Source organism: Phytophthora infestans, genomic scaffold (assembly GCF_000142945.1).
Source record: "Phytophthora infestans T30-4 supercont1.4 genomic scaffold, whole genome shotgun sequence".
In the NCBI taxonomy this organism is placed as follows: domain Eukaryota; phylum Oomycota; class Peronosporomycetes; order Peronosporales; family Peronosporaceae; genus Phytophthora; species Phytophthora infestans.
Window position 1 is genome coordinate 1,270,399 of NW_003303755.1, and position 26,646 is coordinate 1,297,044.

Here is a 26,646-nt window from a genome sequence, read left to right on the forward strand (position 1 = left end):
TCGGATAGTAGAAATTTGACGGTGGAAATATTGGACGGAGGGCATTTGAGTCCCCCCGCACGTCCTCAAATCACTCAAGTGTCATCGACAGGAGGCTGTATTGGAATAGAGCTCAGACTCCCTTCGTACATGGGCGGATGGTTTATTGGCTCATCCCTGATGTGGGATATCCGTGTGGGTGCTGGGCCCAACTACACAGTCGAGAAAAACGGTTATGTCGTGTCGGCGCTCAGTAGAATCGATGCGTGTGGCCTCAATCTCAATACAAGTTATCCAGTTAATGCAGCTCTACGTACGGATAGCGGGACTAGTGAATGGAAGATCATCGACGGGTTAACGAACTCACTTTCGGTTCCAACTCAAGTTCTCGACCTGCTCGCGAGCCCCGTTACAAGTGGATTTGCACAGTTATCGTGGAAAGCTCCGCTGGATATAGGCGGAATGCCGATCACTATTTACGAAGTTACAGTTTTGAACAGAGCCGCAAACGAGCAACGAACCATTAGTGTACCTGGATCAAATCTTACTGTGGCCTTTAGTTTCTTATCAGCGTCTACAGAGTACAAGTTTTCTATTCATGCCGTGAATGGCGGTGGTTTAAGTGGACCGGATTCAAGTATCAGTGTCTGGACTGAGGGCGTCTTGATACCGAAGCAGCCGCCTGCCCCCGAATTGATTTCGGCTACTGGTGGAGCTCTACACTTCCGTGTACTTGCTCCTGTTGACTGTGGCGGTTCCATTTTGTTGCATTACGCTGTCAACGTCGCTCGTCATATAGGAAGAGATTTAGCGTATCGTCTGTATGAGACGGGAACTGTTCAAAGTACTTCGTACGATAGAAACATCGCGAATGTTTCCATCTACGGCTTATTATCAAATTCCGAGTACTTCGTTACAGTGTCCGTGGAGAATAGTCAGGTATTGTAATAGCTTGGTGTACTGCTATTGAATACGCTATTTAACACACCTTTGTTTTCAGGGTTGGAGCTGGACAAGTGAGGAAAAAATCTACAAGACCTTTGGCCCCACACCAGTTAGTGGCATGACAGCGCCCACGGTAGCTCTTGAGGACCCAGGGGAGCTGACATTACAATGGAATACTCCACTAGACTCGGGCGGACTCGGTATCGTGGGGTATAGGATACAGTCACGTCACAAGCTCGCAACCGGTTCCTGGTCGTCTCTTAAAATTGTGTATGATGCCCGGACATCATTAGCTCGAACGGCGTTGATCACGAACATACTGGCAAACACCGAGTATGCATTTAGCGTATCTGGTCACAACTTTAGAACGTTATGTCGCCCCGATGAGGACATGACACCAAGCGAAGAATTTCTTATCACAACCCAAAGCGGCTCTGTTCCCTCACAACCGAAAAACTTTCGGAGGGTACAAGTGACTGGTGGATCTATTACATTGGCTTGGGACCCTCCACGGTCATCAGGGGGCGAAGTGCTGCTGTGGTATATCATTAAAGGAGGCCTTGCAGACAGCCAGCTTGACGCGATGGCAAATGTTAGCGCTACGAAAACTTCGCTCACTCTCTATGGCTTCGATGCTTCCACAACGTACCAATTTGCGATTGCAGGAGAAAATTCTCGCGGTTCTGGATTATACTCTCTATCTATTAATGTGACTACGGGTTTTGTTAGTGCTCCGGGATCTCCGCAATCATTACGTCAAGTTTCAGTTGGTTCGGGTGGAATGATCAAGCTAGCATGGGAGGAGCCAGATGACTCGGGAGGTGCAAAATTGCAGCAGTACAACGTATTACGCGATGACAATGCGGCTGGCGTGGTCGTAGCTGTCAATGGAACAGCAACATTTCAAGATCAAAACAGTATCCTTGCTGACAAGAGTTACAGTTATTCGGTATTTGCTTCCAACGATGTTGCCACTAGCACACAGCCAGCAGTGATCATTGCTCACAGCGCCGTCGCGTCTGTTCCTGGAGCTCCATCCGCCACTGTCGAAACTGGTAGTGGCTTTATTAAGCTGAAGCTGATACCATCCAAGGACACTGGTGGTATTCCTTTTCTTGTCCTCGATTTAACTGTGATGCGTGGACTAGTGCCGGTTAATTCCTACAATACCACGGAATCGGAGTTCACCGTGACTGGACTTTATGCGGATGTAGAATATTCCGTTACTATCCAGACTGTCAACGCGAAGGGGAAAAGTGAGGCTACTACAATAACTACCACAACAATGGCTGCAACAATTCCGGATAAAATGCTACTTTCGAGACTGGTAAGCGTGACAGGAGGCCGCTTACAGTTTGAAGTTTTGCCTCCTCCAAATTTTGGTGGAAGTGAAGTTCTGGATTACAATTTCTATGTAAATGGAACTCTGAGGGATGTGGTGAGGATTTCGAAAACTGAGTACGACCTCGTGGGCTTAACTGCACTTACATTCTACTCAGTCGCTGTAACAGCAACCAACGCGGTTGGAGCAGGTGGACAAAGTGACTCGCTGATTGTTTCGACCGACTCGGTTACTGCACCTGGACAAGTTTGGGGCTTAAAGCTGATCTCGAAGACGTATGAGCGAATTGAAGTGGAGTGGACGATGCCAAACGATACCGGAGGAGACGCAACAGCAGTCCAGTTTGAAGCTGAGATTAACTCAAGCATTAGCGATGGTAATGTGGTCTCAAGTACAATGAATACTGTGGTACTACCCGGACTTGAGCCCGCCACAATGTACACGGTTCAAGCTCGTGCATTTAATTTGATTGGAATGGGCCCATGGTCTACAAGGATCTCTGTGACGACCGATCCGGTATCGCCTGGAGTCATCAATTTTGAAGAAGGCGCAGTCGACATTCGTGAAGATGCTGGATCAGTGACGCTTACTCTAATTCGCTCCATGGGTGGCTTCATGCCTGCTACTTGTACATTCTCCACGATAGACGGAACGGCAATAGCTGGTGATCATTACGTCCAATCGAGTGGTCAAGTCCACTTTATTCGGGGCACAAATCTCCAGCAGATAACTATCCCAATCAAAAACAACGACGTGATCGACGACCCAGATAAATATTTCTCAGTCTCAATCGAGGAGTATAATGGCGAATCTGGAGCTATTGGAGACATCTCGGCGGTGAATGTTACCATCACTGACGATGGAGACGCTGGTGTAGTAGCATTCGAGAAAGAGCACTATATTGTTTCCGAAGCCGTGTCGACACTTTCTGTAACAATCGTAAGGTCAAGACAATTCAGTGGAAACGGAACCTTCGTGATTATACCAGTATTTTCTGGCGACGGTGCAGTCGAAGGTGTTGACTACAAAATTCCAAACACATCGGTGGCATTTTCCGACCAGGAGACACAAGTGTCATGTAACATTACAATTATTAATGATTTAACCTATCAAGAACGAAAGCTGCTCAAATTGAAGCTGGACGTGGTAAGTGGGCGCATCGCTATTGCTGACCCTGCTGGATTTGCTACCGTCGAGATTTTGGACGACGGAGATACGTCGCCTCCGGGTCTGCCCACTAGTGTTCAAGTTTTTGTGGTTTCTGGTGGAATGGTTAACCTTTCGTGGATAGCTCCAGAGTATCTAGGAGCTAAAACCCCTGGAGATTTGTCGTATGTTTTTCGTGTTGTGGAAGTGCAAAGTGGATCAACCCGCGAACAGTTGATAAACTCTTTAAGTTTCTTGATTCCTCAGCTGAAATCTAGGAGTGGGTATGAATTCTCGGTAGCAGCAAAAACGGTTTTCTTCCTCGGCGAATATTCATCGCCGGTACCAATTTTAATGAAAGAACCAACGCCCCCGTCGAGCCCCATCGGTGCCCAGGTACAATCACAAACGGGAGGGATGGTTACATTGTCGTGGTTGCCTCCATTTGACTGGGGGGGAGTTGACATCAGCAGCTATCGAGTGAATGTGAGTACCAGTACTGACAACAAACCCGTCGGGTCGTACAACACAGTCACAAATACCTTGTCTGTCGGTAAGCTGGACCCAGTCACTAGCTACAGCGCCACAGTTGAAGCCATTAACAAAAACGGATTTATCGGAGAAGCGAGTCCGGCTGTTACATTTACTACGACCGGTGTCTCTATGCCAGGAAAGCCAACATCTTTGGTAATTACAAAGGCAACTGGAGGTGCATTCCTTGTGGAGATGGCACCGCCACTGGATTATGGAGGCTCCCCTCTTTTGTATTTCACATTATTCATGACATCCTCGCAATACCCTAGTGTCTTCCGCCAAGTATATCAAGGCGTTACTCCATCATTTTACGCGACACGACTAGCGTTTTCGACTACATACAAGTTGCAGTACAAGGTGACCACCAAAGTGGTAAGTTTCATGATATTCTTGTAGATATTTTAGCAGCAATTAACTTTATTTTATTCTTGTTTGTCGCTAGGGGACCAGTGAATTAAGTGATGTGTTCGTTGCGACCACAACGTTCTTGACATTCCCGGATGAAGCGCCAAACCTCGTTGCAGTGTCGCGAACTGGAGGATCAGTCACACTTTCCTGGACGCAGCCTGTGGATTTTGGTGGAACAGACATAACAGCCTACGATGTGGCATTTTTCTTGGGGTATGAAGTCAAATCTCAATTTCGACAAAGAGTATCGGACATCAGTGTGAATACGACATTAGTAACTGCAAAAGTGGTGGGGCTTCAGGCAAATTCCACGTACGGATTTTCCGTCTCGGGGGTTAATGAGGTGAGTGTCTGCGAAGATCCATCAGCTATCCGCAGTCGTACGATCCTGCATAGTAGTACGGATGCAGCTGTCTCTTTGCCAGATACTCCACTCGGTTTAGCAGTGGCCGTAGCTACCTCCGGGACTCAAACGATACAATGGACCGCTAGCGAAGACACGGGAGGAGGCTCCTTTGTTGCGTATATCCTGTATTCGGACACTAGTGCTGTCCTGTATAACGGTACAAGCACTTCGTTTACACGCGGATCGCTGATAAGGAATACCGCTTACGGATATAGCGTCTGTGCGTGGAACTCTGCTGGAACAAGTGCTCAGAGTGCGGGTGTATCGGCACGTACAAAAACAGAAATTGCTGCTTCAAGCCAGCCTCTGAAACTAAGTCAAACAAGTCGTACCGGTGGTTCTATTGGATTAACGTGGCAAATCCCTTTGGACAGTGGCGGAGACACAATTTCAGCGTACAAGTTGTTTCGTAACAGCACTTGGAGAGCTGATGTTACAGCCGATGGTGTCACCATGACGTTTCTAGATGACCAGGGGCTAGCAGCTCTGCAAGATTACGTGTATACTATACGTGCGATGAATTCCATTGGACTCGGTGCTGTGAGTGAAACCCTTGTTGCTAGTACAGCTGGCGCTACCATTCCAAGCCCACCCACCCGACTGGACGTTGTCACCAAGGGTGGAAAATTCACCGCTACTTGGATACCCGCCGCAAATTCAGGTGGTATGCCGCTGACATCTTTTCACTTAGTGGTGCGAAATGATACGGATATTGTGCTGGATAGAACTATTCCTATCACGCAATTATCTTATGTTACGTATGGCGTAAGGGCAAACACTATGTATACTGTTCTTGTGACTTCTCGGAACGAGATTGGTAAAAGCTCTGTTTCAACTCAAATAGTAAACAACGCAGCTGCCGCCCAGCCTGCAACCCCACAGGTTCCAGAGCAGTATTTTGAGTTGACTGGATTGACACGCTGGATGATCGTGCTGAAGTTATATTTCCCGATTGATAATGGTGGAGCGCCGCTTAAAGGATTAAACTTGTATCAAAATGGATCGAGAATACGTGCAGTGGATTCAACAAGTCAAACGGAACCGGGCGATACAACAATGCGCTCCACGTTGGTTGAAATTGGCCCTTTACATGCAGGTTATACGTATTATTTCTCCACCTCCGCTGTTTCATCCGTGGAAACAATTGGAGGAAGTGGTCGTAGCAATGAAATGAAAGTGATTATGGGTCCTGCAACTCTTCCTTCGGTGCCAAATAATCTTCGAGTAGCACTGCGAACTGCGTTCTCCGTATTTTTTGAGTGGGATAGAGCGGACGATACGGGAGGAGATGATGTCGTCTACGAGATCTCTTTTAACAATTTAAACACGTCCGAAACGGGTCAAGTGGAGACAAACACTACGACCGTCGAGATCCCGAAGCTGATTCCAGGAAATAACTATATGTTTCGAGCTCGTGCCAGAAACTCTGCGGGGAGGAGTGAGTGGACACCGGATTTATCAGCTGAAACAGACGTGACACAACGCGGCGTCATTACATACAGATTGGCGTCGTCAACTGTCTTTGAGATGTTACTAGCGTGACTGTCCAATTACTACGTGTGAATGGTTCTTCGAGTACAATCACCTGTAAATATTCCAATACTTCTGGGTCCGCTGTCTACAGTCGAGACTACACGTTGCCCCCAGAGTCGGAGCGCTCATTCGCGTTTGTTGGAGAGACGACAGTAAAGAATTTTGATGTTCAGATCATCAACAATGACATCTATGAACCGATCCCCCGGACGGTTGCTCTAACTCTCACTGACACAACAGCGGATCGTAGTGACCCTTTCCCGCCTACACCAATAACAATCACAATTGTGGACGATGGAGATGCTGGAATGATCAGCTTTGCATCAACTGAGGTGACAGTTCTGGAGAACGCCCGCATCTTAAGTCTTCCATTACAGCGTGAATACGGCAAGAGTACAGCAGTGAGCGTCCAAATCGTTGCATACTCTGGTCTGGTCAGCACATCGCAGCCTGACATCGGATTTCGCTTACCATCCACTACTGTGGACTTCGTTGATGGCCAAACTTCTTCATCTGCCAGTATTGTCATCAAGGACAACGACGTGTACGAGTTCCCGTACTTGTACTTCTATCTTACACTCGAAATTGCAACAGGAGCGGCCAAAGTAGGACCAAACAACGTGGTTAAAGTTGAAATATTGGATGATGGTGATCGCTCTGTGCCAGGAGTGATGAAAGTTCCGACACTTGATAAAGCGACAGGAGGAATGCTGAGATTGAAGTGGGGACCTCCTCTGAATGTTGGCGGACAAAATATCTGGATTGCCGCATACAACATTTCTATTCGTGATGCTAAAACTGCAAAATGGATTACTACGCCTACGAATGCTTCGATACTGCCGTTTGGGGGGCTAAATGTTTTAAGTGAATACGCTTTCACCATTTCAGCAATCAACAGTATTGGACGGGGCGCTGACAGCGCTAGCGTCACGTTTTCGACAACAAATCTGACCACACCAGGACCACCTGAACACATTTCTTTACTGAATCGCACGGGTGGCTTACTAACCGTCTCGATTGCGGCTCCAAGTGATGCTGGGGGAACCTCTATAACCGGATACGTGGTATATCTGGCCGACCAAGATGGCGACTACCAGGTATGAAGTAAATTACGGTATTGTGTATCAAAGTCTCAGTTGTGTTGACACTCTTTTGCTTGTTCTTAGGTGGCTTTCAATGGCACTGGACACCAATCGTCGATTATACCAGTTAGTGTGAGCAAGCCAAACACTGTATACACTATACGAGCACAGGTTTGTTAGCCCTATTCAAATTTTAGATAAGTAGAAGCGCTCATCACATAGTTCATTCATGATATCAGGCAATTAACGTCGTCGGAGTTGGAGATATGTCCGAGCCATTCTCGTTTGAGAGTGGACCCTTCTCACGTCCTGGTCCACCCCGACTCCCTGCTTTACAATCTTCTCGAAGAGGTGGTAAAATAACGTTGGATCTCTTGCCTCCGCTCGACACAGGTGTGTGTATTGTAGTTATTGGGGTAAAATTCTTCCACCATGAAAACTGAGGTGTGGTATGCTTGCAGGTGGTCACAAGAATATTTCATACATGATTTACTACCGCAAACAAGGTCTTGGCGATAGATTTCGTCAGGCCTACTATGTAGCAGACGACCTGCAGGTCACGATTTACCGCTTGGCGGCGGATAGTACCTACGATATGGTGGCGATATCACACCTTGAAGACTCTCTAAACGCCATCACTTGGGGAAGAATCTCAATCTCCGATTCTAGGATCACTCTTTCGGACAATGTGACGACTGAGATTATGAAGAGCGGGTACTTCGATTTTGGCGTAAGTCGTTGTGTAGCTATTCGCTCGGTTGCCTTCTGTCTATTTAACTATCACATTACATTGCTTTGTAGGGGTATTTGTTCGAGGTTGACACAGCTCAAGTCCAATCCAACAACACTTTCGCGTATTCGGCGTCATTTAGCACCGATGCCGGGGCAATCGCGACCACAAAGCTGCAAAATGGTGACGAATACGACGTATTCGTGCGTGGAACATTTAGTGAGATGGCGAGCTACACTACAGCGGCACCTACCCGACCTGGAAGGCCACCAGAACCTGATCTCGACTATGCGACGGGTGGTGCACTTCATGTGCGTATTTCCTGGCCCGATGATACCGGTACGCGGACGCCTTTAATTTTTGCAAAACAATGTACATGTAGCAACTAACGCACTGGCTGGATCAGGTGGGATACCAATTACAGGCTATGAGTTTTACATAAACAACACAATGGTATAGTATTTTGTAGAGGAGTATGTAAGGACTGCATCGAGACTAATATTTCTTTGGTTATAGGTGGAAGGAACGTTATACCACTACATATCGCAAGGTGAATTCGAGTTAAAAGTAACTGTGGAGATCGGTGGATTGGCCCCCGAAAGCACCTACAATTTCTACTACATCCCACTGAATGATGCATCTGCGTGTCCTGGAGCCGATGAACAACCTCCTGTGCAAGTCGAATACACGACTGAGAAGGCATCCAAGCCAATGCCAATCCAGCTGATACGATCTACTGGGGCCACCGGTGGCGGGATTCACGTGGAGTTAAAACCGCCAAACGACAGAGGGAGTGCCCAGGATCTGACTTACCAGATCTACATGAGCCCAAGTAGAACAACGCCAATATGGACGCAAGTGTACGACGACAAAGCCATCAGCTATTGGCAAACGAAGCTGCAGAAGATGACCGAGTATCTGTTTATGGCTTCTTGTAAAAACGAAGTTGGTTCTTCCAGTAATTCGACAATCTTCTCACTACGAACAACTCTTGTATCTGCACCGGGTCCACCGGGCGACTTGACAAGGATTAATGCAACGGGTGGTATGGTTCAATTCTCGTGGAAAAGTCCGGAAGATGATGGCGGAAGCCCCATTTCGTATTACTCTGTACACGCACAGGATACGAGTGGAAGCCCTGAATTGGTACTCGAGTCACTCTTACCGCAAATAAGCTTCGGTGGGCTACTTGCAAGTCGAGTCTATGAATTCAAAGTGTATTCTGGGAACAGTCTAGGAACCGGGTCCGACGCCAGTGTGAAAAAGTTTTCAACTACCTTACCGTCTTCACCCTCGTTGCCTGGCGATCCGATTGTTCTCCAATCGTCTGGAGGTTCTGCTACACTCGAAATTAAAGTCCCAAACGACACCGGAGGAGTAAAAGCTGACGACCTAGTGTGCACTGTGTATGGGAATGGATTTAAAGTCCCAGCAGATGCTGTGCGTCGGTTGCAAAGTAACCCCATTGCGGCTTCAAAGCGTCGGCGTCTGACGACTAGGGAGCTGGCTGTGGATGATGGAGCGTTTATCTATCTTCAAGCAGGAGGGCTTCTTCCCTTGACAACATACGCGTTCACTATTCAAGTATCTAATGACGTTGGAGTAAGCGCTATCACGGACGGTATTGGAACTGCAACTTCAGTGGCTACGGTGCCAGGTGCCCCAGAGCCACCGACAGTGACAGGAGCTACGGGTGGTGCTATTACTCTAGCTTGGATAGATCCTGTCGACACGGGAGGAGTTCCCTTAACTTTATATCGACTTAGTATGAAACGATTGGATGTGGAAGTTGGGAGCTGCGAGGGAATGATCCGTTCATGCACTGTTGGAGATCTACTATCCATTACGGACTACACAGTGACTCTGGTCACTTACAACCCCGTCGGGATGTCGCCACCGAGCAACGCCGTCACGTTCACTACTGAGACCACCTCACTCCCACTAGCTCCTCAAGATGTCCATGTGGCCGAGTTGTCGAATACTTCTGTAACAATTCACTGGGATCCTTGTATCGACTTTGGTGGTGGCTATGTGGATACATACCTATTGAATGTCGTACAGATTTCGAGCCCAAGCGCTACATATTCTGGTACAACTTCAGTTGATGAGCACATCCTTACTATCGAAGAGTTGATTCCCCAGACAGAGTACGCTGCCACGGTGGTAAGTACTGCCCAGAGTTATTGTCTTATGTACCGTGTTAATTGATGATATGGTGTGTTAATAGAGAGCGGTCACTGGTGCTGGCGAACCAGGAGAAGCGAGTAAGACGGTCTTCTTTCGGACGCCGCTCTACGCCCATCAACCTTCACCACCACAAGTTGGTTGCCGTAAGAACTGGAGTTTTAGTAGAAGTGATCGTTTGTATGCTTTGAGTAACGTGATCTGTATTGGTTACATGTACTTGTAGACTCCCGTAAAGTGGCTAATGTGTTTTGGGAGACTGAAGATGATGCGGTCAGCTACCTCCTATATCGCGATGGAAAGTTCTACGTTGACAATGGAGAAGATATCACGTACGAAGACGAAATTGTCGTGGGCACTACGTACATATATCAAGTCCAAGTTATCCGATTCGACGGCTCTATCAGCGTTTTAAGTGAAGCCACAACATTTACCGCCCTGCCCCCAGTAACAAGTGGTTTCGACTGCGTGGGAAACAAGGGTCACATCCACTGGCACGATTACAAGAACTTGGATCACGAGACATGGACCATCACCCCACACAATCAAGCAGGTGTTTTGATCAGTGTAAGTCTTGGTTGATGCATTATAGCGGTTCAGAGTTCTAATACTTGTTTTGGTGACCGACACGTAGTTCTCGATATTTTGGCTTGAATGTGACCACGACAGCTTAACTATTAGCGTGACAAAAGGCGGTGTGACGAAGCAGTTATGGAAGGGAGGATGCCATCGAAAAGGAGACTTTGTTGTGTCAACTGGGCCTGGTTTGGATAGTGTGACGCTCGAATTTACGTCGGATGGTAGTGTGGCTTACGAAGGGATGGCTCTACACTATGAGGCTGTCGATGCAGCGGATGCCGTAGAGTCTGTTTCAGCTCCCTGCCCTCTCTCGTCCAACGGGTTTTGCTCACTGAATGGAGCTTGTCGCAAAGGTTCTTGCTCGTGCTTTAGTGGATTTATTGGAGAAAGCTGTATAAATGCAGTTATCTGTCCTGAAGATCTATCAACATGTACATCGACAACCTGTGACCCGGTTTGCCTCCAGTCCCAGAATGACGTAATTGTCGTGAGTGAAAGCGGAGATGATACACAGGGAACTGGTGAGAGGATGGATACTTGTACAACTGGCACAGATCCGAAAGCTGTCAAGTCGCTGCGACGTGCTCTTGAGCTCGCCACGTCTGGACAAACTATCTTACTCTATCCCGGCGTTTACAGTGGGGCTGATAATTGCGGTGTTACTGTCTCTACCGCTGGTCTTCTCATTCGAGGACTGAGAGGCCCAATTCCAACAATTATCGATTGCAAGAACCTACTCCGAGGTTTGATAATCACTAGTAGCGCTGAGCCAAACCAACTGGAAGGGCTCACTCTGCAGAATACTTTAGCAAGTAACGATGGCGGTGCAATTCGAGCTTCGGATGCGTCTGTTCGGATGAAGAATATGGTCATCACGAATGCGAATTCTCACCAGAATGGAGGAGCCATATATGGGTACCAGTCCCAGCTAGTTTTTACTAACGTGGAGATCACAAGCTGCTCTGCTGCTAAAGGAGGTGCTATTTTCTTGGATGGGTCACGTTTAACGCTTGATCATTCGGTCGTTAAGCTCTGTTCGGCAAGTCAAGGCGGTGGTATATACGCGCAGAATACTGTTTCGATAAGCGGTGATAAAGATAGTAAGTTGTGGAAAAACAGTGCCTCATACAATGGGGGTGGACTCTGCGTCGCTGGAATTTTTACAGGCACAGCACTGAACCTTCTCGAAAACACAGCGCTAGTGGGGGCTGGCCTAGTAGGCACAAGTGGAAGTTCGACACTCTCGGACGTCAACATCGAAGGCAATCATGCAGCCAATGATGGTGGAGGGATTGCGCTACTTAATACGGCAAATCTGGTGCTGCACAACTCGCCGATACAGACAAATCATGCCGGTCGCTATGGCGGAGGACTTTACATGGTATCAAACGGTTCGTTCGAGAATAGCTTGGCTTCAACAATTTTGGGCTGTACTGCTGGTACGTAGATATATTTATTGCGAGTCGGCTTGATAGCTAACTTTGTTTTTGCGATCAGCTACTGGAGGAGGATTTTATGCCGGTGACTGGGGTTAACTCCGCCTGAAAAACCTTCATGCTGTTTCATCTTCAGCTACCGTATCCGGTGGTTGTGCCGCGTTTTCTCGCAGCTCTGCAACGTTAAGCAATCCTGCTTTCGAGAAATGTGATGCGCCGATAGGCGGTGGAGTGTACGTTGACACGGGAAGTAAATTATCGCTACTGCATGCTTTGATTGCAGACTGTACGGCAACAACTGGTGCCGGAATGTACATCAAATCCAGCTCAGTAGTCGGATCTAGTGATGTGGCATCTGTAGTTCGAGACGGTCTAGCCAACTCTGCGGCAGGTGGTGTGTACATTACTGGATCTCCGAGCTCAATCCAATTTTTCGATGTGCACGACTGCTCAGCTGCTCGTGGAGGTGGCGTGGCTGTACAAGAAGCTTCATTAGTGACGATAAATTCGGTGAAAATTATTAAATGCAAGGCAACTACAAGCGGTGGCGGGCTCTATGCTCAATCCTCTATAATCCAGGTAAAATCTGTGGCTGTCAATAGCAACGGGGCCGTAGTTGGTGGAGGGGTCTTTGCTATCGATTCGAGCCTTTCGGGTACTATTACAGTGAGCGCGAATAATGGAGAACAAGGTGGCGGAGTTGCTACATTGGGTATCTCGACACTGGACGGAGCTATCATCACTTCAAATACAGCCTCGAAGAGAGGGGGTGGGCTGTCTGTTAAGACTGGTGTTTTATCATTAAAGTCCTCAATAGTTCGGTCTTGCTCCGCTCCTCAAGGTGTTGGTGGAGGAATTTCGATCATGAATGCCGATGTAAAGCACCACGCATTGAAAATCGAAAGCTGTGAATCTCTCCGAGGTGGAGGAGTTTACTTAAACGCGTCAACATTCTACCAATATTCGACCGAAGAGAGTGCTGGCATGAGTCAGAATGCTGCATTCTTGGCCCAAAACCGAGCTGACGAATACGGAGGAAGTATTTTCGTGGATGGAGAAGGAGCGGTCGTCAGTGACTTCGTAGTTACCGACAGCAAATCAACGTTTGGGGGTGGGCTAGCAGCTCAGAATGCGGATTCTTGCGTTGTACTGAATGCGGATATTTCGTCGTCGACAGCATCAACTTCGGGTGGTGGGTTGTTCTTTGGATCTGGCGCTAACTGCGTGTTTCGGGACTCCTGGGTAACTAAGAACCAAGCTGGCGAATCAGGTGGTGGGCTTATGCTCTTTGAGGCGACTGTGTATCACTCGAACGTGGAAATCTCCGAAAACGTCGCCCCAACTGCAGGTGGCGTATGTTTGAATAGCGTGCTTCAGCCTGCAAATTTTTTATCTTGGGGTGATGCTGCGAGCCAAAGATCACGTATTGACGCGAATATTATCGATCCGAAGGGTGGAAACGGGGAAAATGTCTTGATGAATTGTACCAGCAACTGTACTCTGTCAGGGTCAGTAATTTCTGGCGCAAATTTACAGTTCGGACAAGGGGCTGGTGTCTTTGTTATGGGTCGTGGTAATGCCACAATTTCAAACTCTCTTGTTGCTAATAACTCGGCCGTAAAAGGTGGAGGCATCGCTGTTAGTGACGCGGCCAAGACGGTAATTGAAAATGTTGGGTTTATCGGGAATATTGCAAGCGATCGTGGCGGTGGGTTATGGGCGGAAAGCTCAACTTTGTTACCCGAAGTCGGCCTCCTGAGCTGCGTATTTTACAACAACTCGGCAAGAACCAGTGGTGGGGCTATTTCGCTCTATGGAGTGAATTTGCACAGTTCAGTTTTACTGGTGGTGAAGAATAACGCGGGAAATGCTGAGTCGGGTATCGGTGGCGGACTCTACTGTGATAAACGTGTCAACCCAGAGGCACCTTCCACTGTCACAGCAGACAGGTGCCTGTTCTTGTCAAACAATGCACCGGTCGGAGGCTCCATCGCTGGAGTCAAATCCTCCCAGATCAGCCTACTTGACACAAATATCACGCGCGACGCTGATAGATTCTTCACGGAAACGTGGCCAGATCTTTTCGAAAACCTTGTCGGCTTCAAATACGCTGAAGACCGAGCCCCAAGAAAGATCGACGCTCAAAAGGGAGATCTCATCTATCTTTCGGACAGAGATTCGGTTTTAAAGCTGCTTTCATCGTACGCAACACGCGGATCGGCAGACGCTGGAGGAGGGGTGTACATCAACGCTAACGCGTTTTTCTACACTGAAGACTCCGAAATCAGCTCCAACTCAGCAAACGAACGTGGAGGAAGCTTGTGCTTATCGAACAGCGCCCAAGCCTCTTTCGTTTCCGTCAAAGTCGTATCCAGTGGTAAGTCTGCTCGAATAGCTTGTGTGAAATTCTTTTATTAACAGAGTATTTTTTTAGATTGTAAAACGTCTGGGGGCGGGATTTATGTCGAATCCTCATCAAAACTATATGCGTTAGGCTCAGAAATATCGGACAACTTTGCAGATGACTCTGGAGGCGGAATCTTCATTGACACGGGCGACAAAAACGCTGTCACTCTGAATGGCACTTCCATACAACGCAACTTCGCTCATGGAGAAGGATGCGGTACGAGGCCATTTGCTCACGACACAAACAACGTTGACTAATTACTGTGTATATCGGGCATCTCCAGGTGTTTTGGTTGGACGAGAGGCGGTTTTTGCTGGCTACAAGTCTCAGTTCGTGGGAAATGGTGGGGTGACAACCAGCGGGAAAAACGAAGGAGGCGGTGCAATTTCTTCGATTGATGGCATCGTGAAGCTCACAAGCTGTACCTTCGTAAACAACACTGCATTAGTTGGTGGTGCAATTCACTTGGATCGTGGTGGTTCGGCAGCGATCATGAGCTCGGTGTTCACTGGGAATACTGCAGATCAAAACGGAGGGGCGATTGCAACAACCGTCAAAGTAAAAGTCACGATTGCGCTGCAAACCTCATTTGAGAACAATGCGGCTCATTTCGGAGGAGCCATGGCAGTGTCCGGGACATCCACTATTGTACTGACGTCAGTGAACTTTCGTACTAACCGAGCCAGCGAGAATGGTGGGGCTCTCTTTATGACGGACCAAGCAATTGTTACTTTAAAAGCTGGGGAATTTGATGGTAACAGCGCCGTATTTGGTGGTGCCCTTTATTCTCAAGATCAGTCTTCGACCAACATCGTGGACACGAAACTTATCAAGAATGCGGCGTTTACTAGAGGAGGTGCGATGTATTATCAGTCGATTGATAACGCCACAATTACTGGAATCATTTGTAAAGAGAACACTGCACCCAGTGGAGGGTGCATCTTCTGGGTATCGGATGATGAAGATCTCTCGCCTATTTATCCATGTACATCCTGCACGATGGTATCCAACAAAGTGTACGATATTGCAACCAATACGCGCGATGTCCATGTGATGTGGTGGCCTGAAAACATGACCAGCGGCGTGCCTATACTGGAGCCACCTGATGAGGAATCGATTGAAGTGATTAAAACACGTAACGAAAGCCTAGAGAAGACAGTGCATGTGTGGCCTCGACTCAAGGCTGTGGATCTTTACGGGCAAGTTGAAGTGCTCGATAATCAGACCGAGTGCATGGTGAGTGACGGTCTGTGCAGTGAGCAAACCGAGCGATTATTATTTGAGCCACGAGCTCTGGTGCGCTCTTCTGTTGGCGTTATCTCCTACCGTGGGGCCAGCTTCACAGCAGCCAACAGAACCCCCGAAGAAGGAGTTTACACTACAGATATCTCGTGCACATTACCAAGTTCCGAACCGCGGTATTTCGAGCAAAGTGTAAAGCTGCTGCAGTGTCAGCCAGGGTATTCAGTCAACCAGGGGTGAGCTCTAGTTCTCTGTTCGACTGGTAATGCGCTTGTGACACTGATATTTATGTGTTTCCAGGGTTTGTGAACGCTGTTCGAAGAATATGTACAGGTATTACCTCGCGTCTTCAAAGTGGTTCAGCTAAAACCTTTCGACTAAATATTTTTGTTTTCATTGCTGCAGTTTGGATGGAAAAAAGTGTTTCGACTGCCCTTCTGGTGCCAAGTGTAATATGAATGTGCGCCGAGCGATCGATACAATTGCAGAGGAACTCGGAACGATATCCCCACGTACGGAGGAAGGGTACTACCTCTTTTCAGCCCCCGCAACAAAGCGAGAGTCTAGTTGCAATAAACCATCCCTGTGGAAGGACGAAGATCCGTGCAAAAAGATTGCGTTAGGCAACCCAAGCAAGAACCTCTCAGATGTGATCTACGAGTGCTCAAATCTGAATGACTTCAACGTGTATTGGTCAGCAGATCGCCTATTCTCCTGTTTGTCGGGAAAAACCTTCTACACCTGTGCTGTAAGCTTTCGAGGCTTATATATTGAGGGGTACGCATTGGTTTCTGACAGTTGCTATCTTGCCTACAGGTTGAAGGCGCATGTCAAGCTGATGTTTCGGTTCAAATGCTCGCACACACAGCAGCAGTGAGCACTGTATCGTGTACCACTGGATACGACCTGGCAATTTGTTCCGTGTGTGCTGATGGATACAAGCGTGCCAGGGATAATTAAGTGTTTGCGTAAGTCTCTCATTGCACTGAAGTCTAGCAAAGTGTTACTCCTGGTCTAAGATCTTTTGCTTTATGCTGCACAGCATGCAATGAGGCAAATGCTGAAGTCCGAGCTTCGATCAAGTGGCAGAATTTTGTCATTCCTGTGCTGCTGGTCCTTGCGCTTATCGGAGGAGTATTTGGTGTGCGATTCTATCTGCGTGACCTCACAGAAATCGGCCTTCTTGCAAAAGCTGAAGCTGATAGGCGGCTAAAAGCTCCCGATTCAAAGAAAGGTCACATCGCTATACGTGCGGGGGCGAAATATCGGAGACAATCTATGGCAGTGGTAGGCCGAGTGGATCAAGTGAAGAACAAACTTACTACCTTCTTCAAGAAATACCAGAAACGAAACGCGAAAATGGTTTTCGGAGTGGATGTGAGTCCTCCACCACGGACGTTCCCAGTCAACCCCAGCAAGTTCAAGATTTTTATTGGGTTCTTTCAGATATTCGGCAACTTCCAGAGCTCTTTCGTCGTGAAATGGTCATCCAATGTTCAAGACGTTATGAATGTTTCTCAGAAGTTCAATCTGGTACGGAACGGTTGGTCAATTGGCTGTGTTTGACTTGACTATAACATGCGTGAACTTTATGACTAGGATCTGGTGGCAATTGCTGGAATTGATTGTGTGGTAACGAAAAACTTCTACTTCGACTTCACGTGAGTTTTGTTAATTATACAGTGATAACTAGCTCGCCGTTAACTGACAAGTGTTTGTGTTACGTGTTTTTTTTTACTTACGCCAGAGTGACGGTGAGCCTGGTTGTACTTGCCCTTACTGTCATCACGGCGTATTTTTATGCTGGAACGCGCAATTATCGCTCAAAACTGCAGCTAATTCCTCGTAACTGCCTTCGCTGCGGGCTTCCAGTTCTGGAAAGTGAGTTGATTCAAAACGACGACGAGAGTTTCAACCCTCTTCGCCTACTTCGCAGCTGGTGGCGGACGTATAATTTCTATAACCGTTCGAGCTCTTCAATTCCAGTGGAAGCAGCAAAAGGTGGTCTAGAAAATGAAAACACGGCTGCCCTCTCAACTATCAGAGAGACACGAGCGCTGAAGCGAAAATTCGGAATGTCCCAAGTCCGAACGCCGTATTTGGGTTTGTTTCGATCAGTGCATACCAAGTGCCCGACTAAACGACACGTGCTCTCGGGTGCGTTGCTTGATCGCACAATTCGTGGTAATCTTCGTGTCTGGCAAGCTCGAGTGAAGCTACGCATGAATTATCTCACGTATCGAAACAAATGTCTGAAGCTGTACTGCTGGATGGCCCTCTTCCTCTACCCGTCTGTTTCGAAGACTATACTGACAGTCTACAACTGCCAGGAGGTTGGCGACGTATTTTACCTCGTGGTAGATCGACGTTTGATCTGCTACAATGGTCAATGGGCGGTGTTTGGTATGATCGCGACGATCGGAGTCATCGTGTGGGTCGTGGGAATTCCATTCTTTTTCGGGCTTTTGATCTGGCTAGCCCAGGACCGTGGCGTTGCTGCACGTATCAAGTTACTACGGAAGCCTCAGATGCGCGTACAACGGCAGAAGTGGCTAAAGGAAGTGGACGAACAACATATTGAAGATGGAAGGTTTGTTCGGGATATGGACAACGTTGAGGTGCAGGACGAGGAGCTGGCGAAGTACATGAAGCGCAAGAACTTAACAGTACGCCATCATAACCCCGAATATCTTATATTTTAAGCTCACAATTTCTGTTGTTGAAGGACTCGACAGTGCAAGCTAGACTGGGTTTCATCTACGCCGAATGTGAGTACAGTAGCTACCAAATTAAAACTTGAAGCGAGCACACACTAATGCTTGTGCTGTTATTTTTTAATGCAGATACACACGACTACTGGTGGTTTGAAGTCGTGGATCTTTCCCGAAAGCTTTTCCTCAGTGGTGTAATTGTGTTCGTGGAAAACGGAAGTGTGGAACAAGTTTTACTGGCGCTAGCTGTCTGGTACGTTTGGTTTGAAGGGATTGTGGGCTGGTTTAAAGTACTTACGCGTTCCTGTATGCTACAGTTTGACGACAATGTGGTTCTTGCTTTACTTCCAGCCGTACGACGGCTACTCTGATAATCTCATCGCGAGTATCACGCAGTTGCAACTCTTCTTCACGTTGTGGCTCGGAGTTATGATTCGGCTGAACGATCTGAACATCGAGTCCTTGATCAACGTACAGTTGCTAAGCTTCCTGCTGGTAGGAACGTGCATTGCTGTCACAATGTTTGGGATCAGTATGATTATTGGGGAAGGGCTAGCAGAGTCACGACGAATATTCACCGAGACGACTGCACAGCGTAAGAAACATGTTCAAGAAGAAGTGCGGAAGCGGTGGTTCCAAGCCTTCAATTACGCTGCCTATGAAGCTCAAATGCTGCGTTACGGTGGTCAACTGAGCTTAAATAACTTAAGCGTACCCGCTATACTGGAAGCCTTTCGGCGGGCTAAGCTCATGGAAGGAGAATCTGAAGATGCCAGCATCACGTTTAAAATCGACGAGGAAGCTGCGGATCAGTCAATTAGTGAACGCCATCCTGAGTTTACTTCATCAAAGGTCAACCCAGATGACGATCCAGATCTCAAGTGCGACTAAATCAGCAGAGTTCACTGCTTTTGTTTTTCTGGGTTGAAGGCTCGTGAATATACGTGCATACTTATACTGTAGGCATGCTCTGTTTCGATTCTTCGACGACTCAGCATTGTGTTACTTCAGCTTTTTTGAAGCAGCAACGAACCAGCCTCTACATGTAGTGCGCAAACTTGTCACGACTTCATTCAGCGCCGTGAGTTTGGCTGATTAGACGATGGTATGCCGTAATTGCACACCTGGCACTCCTGTGTCCTCCAGTGATACGCCCCGTTGACCACGTCAAAGCCTACCGCAAACTCAGCACAATATCGATCGTAGAGCGCTTCCCACTCGCCGAACGTCACGATCTCGTACTGACGAGCTGGCGTGGAACCAAGACTACACGTCCAACAAAGAAAGATCAGTAAGTTCGAAAAGTATTAACTATACCCAGCCAGCAGGTACAACTTACGCTTGCGTAGCCTTGAGTGACTGCTCCAGAGAAAACCCCGACAAGAACATGGAGATGTAGGGCGGCACAATGGTCTTCTGGTGCGACAAGCATACAAGCTCAGCATTCAGCACTGGCCCTGGGGCGTCATCTCCCTGACTGCGAACAAATTTCCGCCATTTGTTCAGCCACTTCTTGGGTACCAGGAAGTACGTCGCGTACTTGCTTCTTCCACCCACGGACCAATGCGGTGCCAATTGCTGTCTCCTTCCTCCTGTCTCCACTGGTGAGAATAGTCCTTTCGGGAACCCGTTCTTCCTCTGTAGTAGCTCCAGCATGTCCTCAGACCCAGCAATTTCCGTGTCAAACCTCGCTCTCTTCTTCTCCTCGGCCTCCAGCTCCCTCGCCTCTTGCTCTAGTACACAAGTGTTGCAGTCACAACACGACCTCAAGCTGAAACCTTTAAGCTCCGGCGCGTAGACCGAAATCTCCCTGAACACGTCACCGCTGATAATAGCGCGTCGACTGCGACCCACGCACTGAGCAGCGGGAAGCAGCGCGTTGTGGGCGCACACGATCATGGCCCCAGCCTCGGTGAGAGATGAATTAGTCGCAAGCTTTAGCTTTTCGGAGACGATATTTTCCCTCTTTTTAGCGGCATTTTGCCGTCTCTGTTGTCTTTTAGTTCGGCGGAATTGCTGTAAGAATTGCTCGAAGGCTTGGCAGCGCTTTTTGAAGGCGCCAAGCCACGCGCGGCTCACGACAACGCAGCTGGGAGAGCATGAGGCCACGTCTTCGAAGGACCAGGAAGACGAGTGCGCCAGAAGCTCCTTGATGTGCAGCACTTCGACTCCACGTAGTACAGCGAGAGACCGAGGCCAATGGGATGATGAGGCATCTAGAAAGCTCGAGACGGACCCAAAGCGACGAGTGATGACACGCTCTAGGGCCAACTGGACGCATGGAGTTGACGGAGATAGGGACCGACACGTAGAGGTTACCTGGAGCACGTCTCGGGCGGACAGCAACGAGAAGAGGTGCGCCAACAGGCCCTCCGGCAGGTCATCCATTTTGTGTCCTGTAGTGATAGTGTGAATCCCGACCAAATTTGCCGTTTTGGTCCGATTCAGTGAGTAGCAGCTATTTTTACTACAATAGAAAGAGTTAAAAATAGTGCATTCAATTTCTTTTGCAAATTTTTAATGTTTGAGAAATGGTTTTGGCATAATTTTATAATCAATATTTTTAATGATCTACTGGGACCTGGTCACCACCTCCGTTGCATTCGGCTAGCAAGCGTTCAGGAGCCTTTGCATCACCCAGCATCGCTCTAAGCGTACGTACAAGATGTAGCATGTGCTCTGGCACACGGGGGTGTGCAGTCATGCTGTAAGGTGCTTCAGTCTGTGGAAGGGACGATAGCCCTTCATTATTTAAACAAAAAAGCAAACATAATATTTTAAGTTTTTTGGTTTTACGAGTAGAAAAGCTTTCTTGAAAAGCACTCTTTTAAAACGCTTTTTTCTTCTTTAAAATTAATTTTTAATATAATGAAAATTTACCCAGCACTTTCGCCTAGAGATGGCGGTAAGCTCGACGACGCAGTTGGCCTGTGTGGCTGACCGCTCGCCGGTTATGGTGACTCTAAGCTTTGACACTGTCATTGACAGGACCATTGCAGACAAAACATATCTGTGCCCGTGTATCGTCGTAAAAATCCGCCCAACACTGCTGCATGTTCTGGTTGCCAATAGCTTGTGGGTGCGTGGATCGCAATAATGGTGCTTAAGACCCGTACTGATGCTAACACGACCAAAATCTTTCAGTGTGTGGTCAGGTCCGAAGTTCCAATCACAGACGTCGCGGACTACGGCAGCCATCACTCGGAAGACGGTGAAGCTCGCCAGAAGATCCTCGTATCTGCCGCAGACGGAAACGTGTGGGTGGTGACTTTGCCTAGTCATTTGCAACCTATAGTGCGGACGGTGACACGCGAGTTGCTGCTAGAACGCTCGTCCAGTAATAGTGATGATGGAACGGTGCAATGGTTCTGCCAACTGCCTGGGGTGCAGTCCGTGGATCACAGTCCAGCAGGATCGGGGCAGTCGTCGCTTACACTGATGAGGAGCTTGGTGACGCCGTCCACTCTGATTGTAAGTACTCACAGGAGATCTGAGTCAACACTGCAGTCCCACCAGTCGCTGGAGCTGGATGAGATCGAAGGAGAACAGTCTACTTGCACATTTTGTTTGATTAGTCAGGTGACAAGTCATCGTGGGCTGTTGAGGGGGTTGTTTCCGGATGTGGTGATCAACGCGGGTGTGGTAGCTATTTTACAGGGAGATCTAGATGGTTCTGTGCGATTTATATTGGTACACTATCCGAACACGAAAGGAGATGGCACGAAGGCGTCTGTGGTTCGCAGCGGGAAACTACTCCGGTTGTGTGAACCGGTTCAGATGATCGTCCCGTTCTCATCATCAGTGCCACCTACGCACTCCTCGGAAGGAGAGAAGGAGAATGCTTCAACGGATATGTTTGATGCGCTGCTAGTGCTGGGAGCTCGAGGCAAGATTGGGGTTGTTGAATTGAAGAATAGTTGCTCGATGGAGCGCCTTCCTGTTTCAATTACAAGGCTGGAGCTTGGAAGCGCAGTGCAGTCGCTGGTTTTCATACGCAAGTTGGCAGTATTTGTATTCTGCTCGAGGGGTTCAGCGTTTGTGTGTCGAGGCGCCGATATACTTGCGAAATCTCACTTCGTAGAGTCAGAAGCAACCACTACTGTCAGGAATGGTTTTATTGTGTCTTCAGAGAAGCTACCTTTTCGACCGGTACGTGCCATCTACCTCACTGAGTTGAAACATGTGGTAACATGCCATACGTGAGATTTAGGGCATCATGCGGTTAGCAAGTCATGGCAGTGCAGGTGGTCTGTCGATTCTCTTCGCGTCAGGACGGATCGCAACTCTCGATAAGACAGCACTTCACACGACGGTAGCCAGCGTACTACCATTACTTGGACAAAAACCAAACTCAAGATGTGATGAGCAACCTGCTACAGGAGAATCAGCGAGTGAGTCTCGCGTTCGCAATATTTTGCATCGGATTGCTCAGATTTCCTCCCAGTCAAACGCTCTGCGCACCAAATCGAAGCAAATGGACTTTCAGCTCAAGACCTTGTATTCTGCTTTAGAAATGCTTCGAATAATTGAAGCTGCAGGTATGTAGGATCGGAGGTGATATTGTCTTGTGTGTGTCTCAACCGATGTCGTCCTTGCAGGTGTGGAGTCTGTGGTCAAATGCGACTTGAGAGCCTCGATGGTAATGACTGGAACGTTTTCGGATCGACAAACGGTTCAAATGGATTGCTCATTTTGTTTCGTGAATTCCGAAGCTATCATCTCACTTGACGACTGGTAGGTGGTTGTAATTGTTCATCATTCATTCACATGAACGTTCCTTACGAATCGCTAATTCGCGTAGGTGGTTGTGTCTGTACGTCCGTACTCATCAGCGTGCGGCCACAGCGTACTCATTTCCGCTCATGGATATCGCAGCGAGTGGGAAACAAAGTATCATCCTCGACCCAGATGCACTCACACATCAAGATCAGGGGGCTGTGTGGGTCTCATGCTCAATGACGTTTTGCCCTTCACTGCGTGAAACTTCCGAAAGTGAACGACCCCATTCGAATATCGAAGCACACGTTATTAATCAGGATGATCCATTGTCGTTCGCAATCCCGCTGTTTCAAGACAGAAGGTTCCTGTTCGTACAGCTGAGCCAGCCCATTGAGGAAGAGATTCCTGCTAGCCAAGCTGCTATCCACGCTGCTTTCCGTCAAAAGCAGGAGCCGTTCATGCCAGTGGGTAGAGCCACCAAAGAAGGAAAAGCGTGTTCGTCTGTTCTCTGGAGTGGTGTGCAATGGTGGGCTGCACTAGCTGACCATGCGCAGAGAAATCCTGCGTTCGAAGCTTTATGGTCAAAAATTGCGCCTTCAGATGCAGCACCTCTGGCCATAACTCCGCCATCTCGGTTTGTTATATCCATCCCTGCGTTCTTTGCCACCGAGTACGACGACGAAGATGACGAAGATGAGGATGAAGATTATGAAAAGGTTCGAGTCGAAAGGATGGCATCATTCCTGCGTCAGCTCCTGGAGATACCCAGCGACGAGGTTCCAAGATTGCGCCGTAGCTGCCGAACACAGCACGGGAAACTCTGGACGGTACTACGAGCCTTCTCTGGGAGTCTCATCCTCCTTCGTTTCACGCCGTCTGAAGACCAACAACGATCAGTTGAGCTTGCTATTCAGTGCTCCGACGTGGCCGACCTCTCCGCGGTAAGCATTTACCATTAGTCTAAACTCATTCTGGTGATACTTACGCTATCATACTGTACAGATGCGAGCTCTTGTGCTGGAGACGATCAACAAATGGAGTGAAGGAGGCTTTCGAGAAACTAACGAAGAAGTCCGCTCTGATGAGCTAGCGCTGGATTTTAGTGAGATGCTAGAACCTATTGCGGCTCTTGAGAATGATCTGGAGGTCTGTAGCTTATTGAGTGGCACTGGTGGCAGTTTATTAATTTTGCTTGTGTTGAGTCGTCTCCCAGGATCTGACTTTGAAGATTAAACATATAGAAGACTCAAACTCGTTTTGCTGTACGGATGAAGTTCTCCATGCGCTCTCGAAGCTGGCGCATCTGGAGACTCAAACTCTTACGCTATACTGGAAGACAAGATTGCATCTCAACAGGACCATCATGTAGAAAGTTGTTCATGATTTTGACGCGACAAGAACGATTAAAAAACTATTAGCCGCGTCAAATTAAAGAATGCGGCTTCCGTCGCAGTGATGCACTTTGGTTTATAGTTCTTCTGTGGGAAGATGCTGGTCACGCAACGACGCTTTCTCGGATGGTGACGACACGGAGTAGAGGCGCTACACAATATATAACGCATACGAAACTCAGCGATCTTGGCAGTATCATCGACGTCTAGTGCAGGTTTTCGTACCTCAAAGTAGCGTGGAGCTCGAGTCGGCCACAGCGTGTAGATGAGAGACAAATAGATGAAGCAGTGCACTGAGGTCGTCATGGCGGACACTGTCTTCTCACGTACCCACGGCGACAAAAAAGAAGCGACGAGCACGATGATAGGTAGCGCTACAAAATACACGGAGAACAAGCCACACATCTGAAAAGGTATGGGTGAGAACAGGAGTTCGAAAGCAAGTACTACTGGTTCCGGTACTTACTCGCAAGAAGAAATATCGCTTTGCCGACGCTTGCTCATAGGAGCGTGTTTCCAAAATGGTGTTGATAAACCACCCTAGCACGCACACTTGCAGCACGCAGATGCCAAGTCCCGGCCACGAGTCATAGATGTACAGTGTCGACGCTGGGTCGAGCCATACAAGATACCACATTGCCATGGACAGATACAGCACCAGAGTCGCCAGTATAAGACAAGAAAGCTTGATCTGGCCGTCCAGTGCCACGCTGTTGATAGTCCATCCTTTAGCGATCACCATGGCCAATAGTAAAGTGCCGACATGGACAAAGACCTCGGTAATCTTAGCCGCGTATTTAAAAAATGGCACCCCCAGACCATTAAACTCGTATGTGGTGAAGTGAATGAAGAGCAGCGCGTTGCACAGGAAGAAGAACAGCACTACTAGTGTCAAGATGCGCATGATTGGATGGAATGACTCGCTTTGTCTCATGCGTTGCACCGCCACAATTTGCGCTGCCGCTGCAGCCCCAGCCACTGCCGTCATAACGGCGTAGATAGTCGGCAGTCCTTGCTGTTGCACGGGAAGCTCACTTCCATCTCCCTGCGTCATGTGGATCCTGAACCATGAGGAGAAGTAGTATTTGCGGAAGTTGGTCTCTGTAATCTCTGCGAAGGCGGGTTTGTACTCGTCTCCCCCCGGTACGCACCGCGCAAGCGCCACATACCAAAATCTCGGTCGTAGGTGCTCATGGATATCTACGCTGAAGACGAACGGGGTCACGTGGTGACTATTAGTCGCAGTCACGTTATAGACGCCCTTGGTGTGTTGGGCAGAGACCTTGCAATTGCAGTCGCAAGAGCTGTCGGTCATGACGTAGTTCCAGAAGAGCGCTTCGTCGTCATAGATTGCGACCTGCAGTCCATCCACGTCCGTCTCGATCTCGCCCGTGATTCGCTTGTAGTAATATAAGAGAGGATTAGATTAAGCCTAGAAAAAATGGGAGATTCCACTAGGTTTTAGTCATACCCCGGCAACGTCGTTGAGTGTGGGCGTCCAGGAGAAGCAGAACTTGCCGATGTACTGGAGCTGCCGCCCCACGGTGTACCCCGCAATGATGCTGGCTCGGGACGCGGGCACCAGCGCCTCTAGGCTGAGTAGTAGCAACAGGAATCGCATCGTTCTTCTCGACCCAAATAATCTGACGATCTTCTATCGAAGCAACTTCAAGAAGGCGTTTGATTGGCTGATGACAAAAGCTGAACCGTTTTCGGTGTAGCCATGTTGCACCGCAACTGTTGCATTAATTTGTCTTGACTCAAGTTTCATCATGCGTCTCGCTTTCAAGACCAGCATAGGTGTGCTCTAGTGAGGCCTTTGCCAGCGCCACATGCATAATTTCTGGGTGGCGCTGCCGGATAGGATCAGAG

At 48.2% G+C, this 26,646-nt stretch overlaps 8 protein-coding genes across 8 annotated transcripts; 6 read left to right on the top strand and 2 right to left on the bottom strand.

The window, feature by feature from the left end:
• Positions 1–2,701: 2,701 nt before the first annotated feature.
• PITG_03280 (uncharacterized protein) lies at positions 2,702–5,230 on the top strand (the record flags this gene model as incomplete). Its single annotated transcript, XM_002906309.1, has 4 exons — positions 2,702–3,412; positions 3,945–3,965; positions 4,389–4,567; positions 5,227–5,230. The coding sequence occupies 4 exons, from the start codon at positions 2,702–2,704 to the stop codon at positions 5,228–5,230; spliced, it is 915 nt and encodes a 304-aa protein (XP_002906355.1).
• A 5,879-nt stretch (positions 5,231–11,109) lies between these two features.
• PITG_03281 (uncharacterized protein) lies at positions 11,110–12,315 on the top strand (the record flags this gene model as incomplete). Its single annotated transcript, XM_002906310.1, has 1 exon — positions 11,110–12,315. The coding sequence occupies one exon, from the start codon at positions 11,110–11,112 to the stop codon at positions 12,313–12,315; it is 1,206 nt and encodes a 401-aa protein (XP_002906356.1).
• Positions 12,316–16,407: 4,092 nt separating this feature from the next.
• Positions 16,408–19,431, top strand: PITG_03282 (uncharacterized protein; the record flags this gene model as incomplete). Its single annotated transcript, XM_002906311.1, has 9 exons — positions 16,408–16,696; positions 16,828–16,896; positions 16,996–17,486; positions 17,553–17,614; positions 17,701–18,619; positions 18,679–18,721; positions 18,797–18,917; positions 18,982–19,349; positions 19,412–19,431. 9 exons carry the CDS (start codon positions 16,408–16,410, stop codon positions 19,429–19,431), a joined length of 2,382 nt encoding a protein of 793 aa, XP_002906357.1.
• A 306-nt stretch (positions 19,432–19,737) lies between these two features.
• PITG_03283 (uncharacterized protein) lies at positions 19,738–21,052 on the bottom strand (the record flags this gene model as incomplete). Its single annotated transcript, XM_002906312.1, has 2 exons — positions 19,738–19,930; positions 20,004–21,052. 2 exons carry the CDS (start codon positions 21,050–21,052, stop codon positions 19,738–19,740), a joined length of 1,242 nt encoding a protein of 413 aa, XP_002906358.1.
• Positions 21,053–21,760: 708 nt separating this feature from the next.
• On the top strand, positions 21,761–22,569 carry PITG_03284 (uncharacterized protein; the record flags this gene model as incomplete). Its single annotated transcript, XM_002906313.1, has 3 exons — positions 21,761–22,238; positions 22,311–22,452; positions 22,551–22,569. The coding sequence occupies 3 exons, from the start codon at positions 21,761–21,763 to the stop codon at positions 22,567–22,569; spliced, it is 639 nt and encodes a 212-aa protein (XP_002906359.1).
• Positions 22,570–23,841: 1,272 nt separating this feature from the next.
• PITG_03285 (uncharacterized protein) lies at positions 23,842–24,342 on the top strand (the record flags this gene model as incomplete). Its single annotated transcript, XM_002906314.1, has 1 exon — positions 23,842–24,342. One exon carries the CDS (start codon positions 23,842–23,844, stop codon positions 24,340–24,342), a length of 501 nt encoding a protein of 166 aa, XP_002906360.1.
• Positions 24,343–24,385: 43 nt separating this feature from the next.
• Positions 24,386–24,752, top strand: PITG_03286 (uncharacterized protein; the record flags this gene model as incomplete). Its single annotated transcript, XM_002906315.1, has 2 exons — positions 24,386–24,529; positions 24,597–24,752. The coding sequence occupies 2 exons, from the start codon at positions 24,386–24,388 to the stop codon at positions 24,750–24,752; spliced, it is 300 nt and encodes a 99-aa protein (XP_002906361.1).
• A 98-nt stretch (positions 24,753–24,850) lies between these two features.
• Positions 24,851–26,395, bottom strand: PITG_03287 (uncharacterized protein; the record flags this gene model as incomplete). The annotated part of the gene is made up of 4 exons (XM_002906316.1): positions 24,851–24,925; positions 25,000–25,179; positions 25,241–26,173; positions 26,246–26,395. The coding sequence occupies 4 exons, from the start codon at positions 26,393–26,395 to the stop codon at positions 24,851–24,853; spliced, it is 1,338 nt and encodes a 445-aa protein (XP_002906362.1).
• Positions 26,396–26,646: the final 251 nt, after the last annotated feature.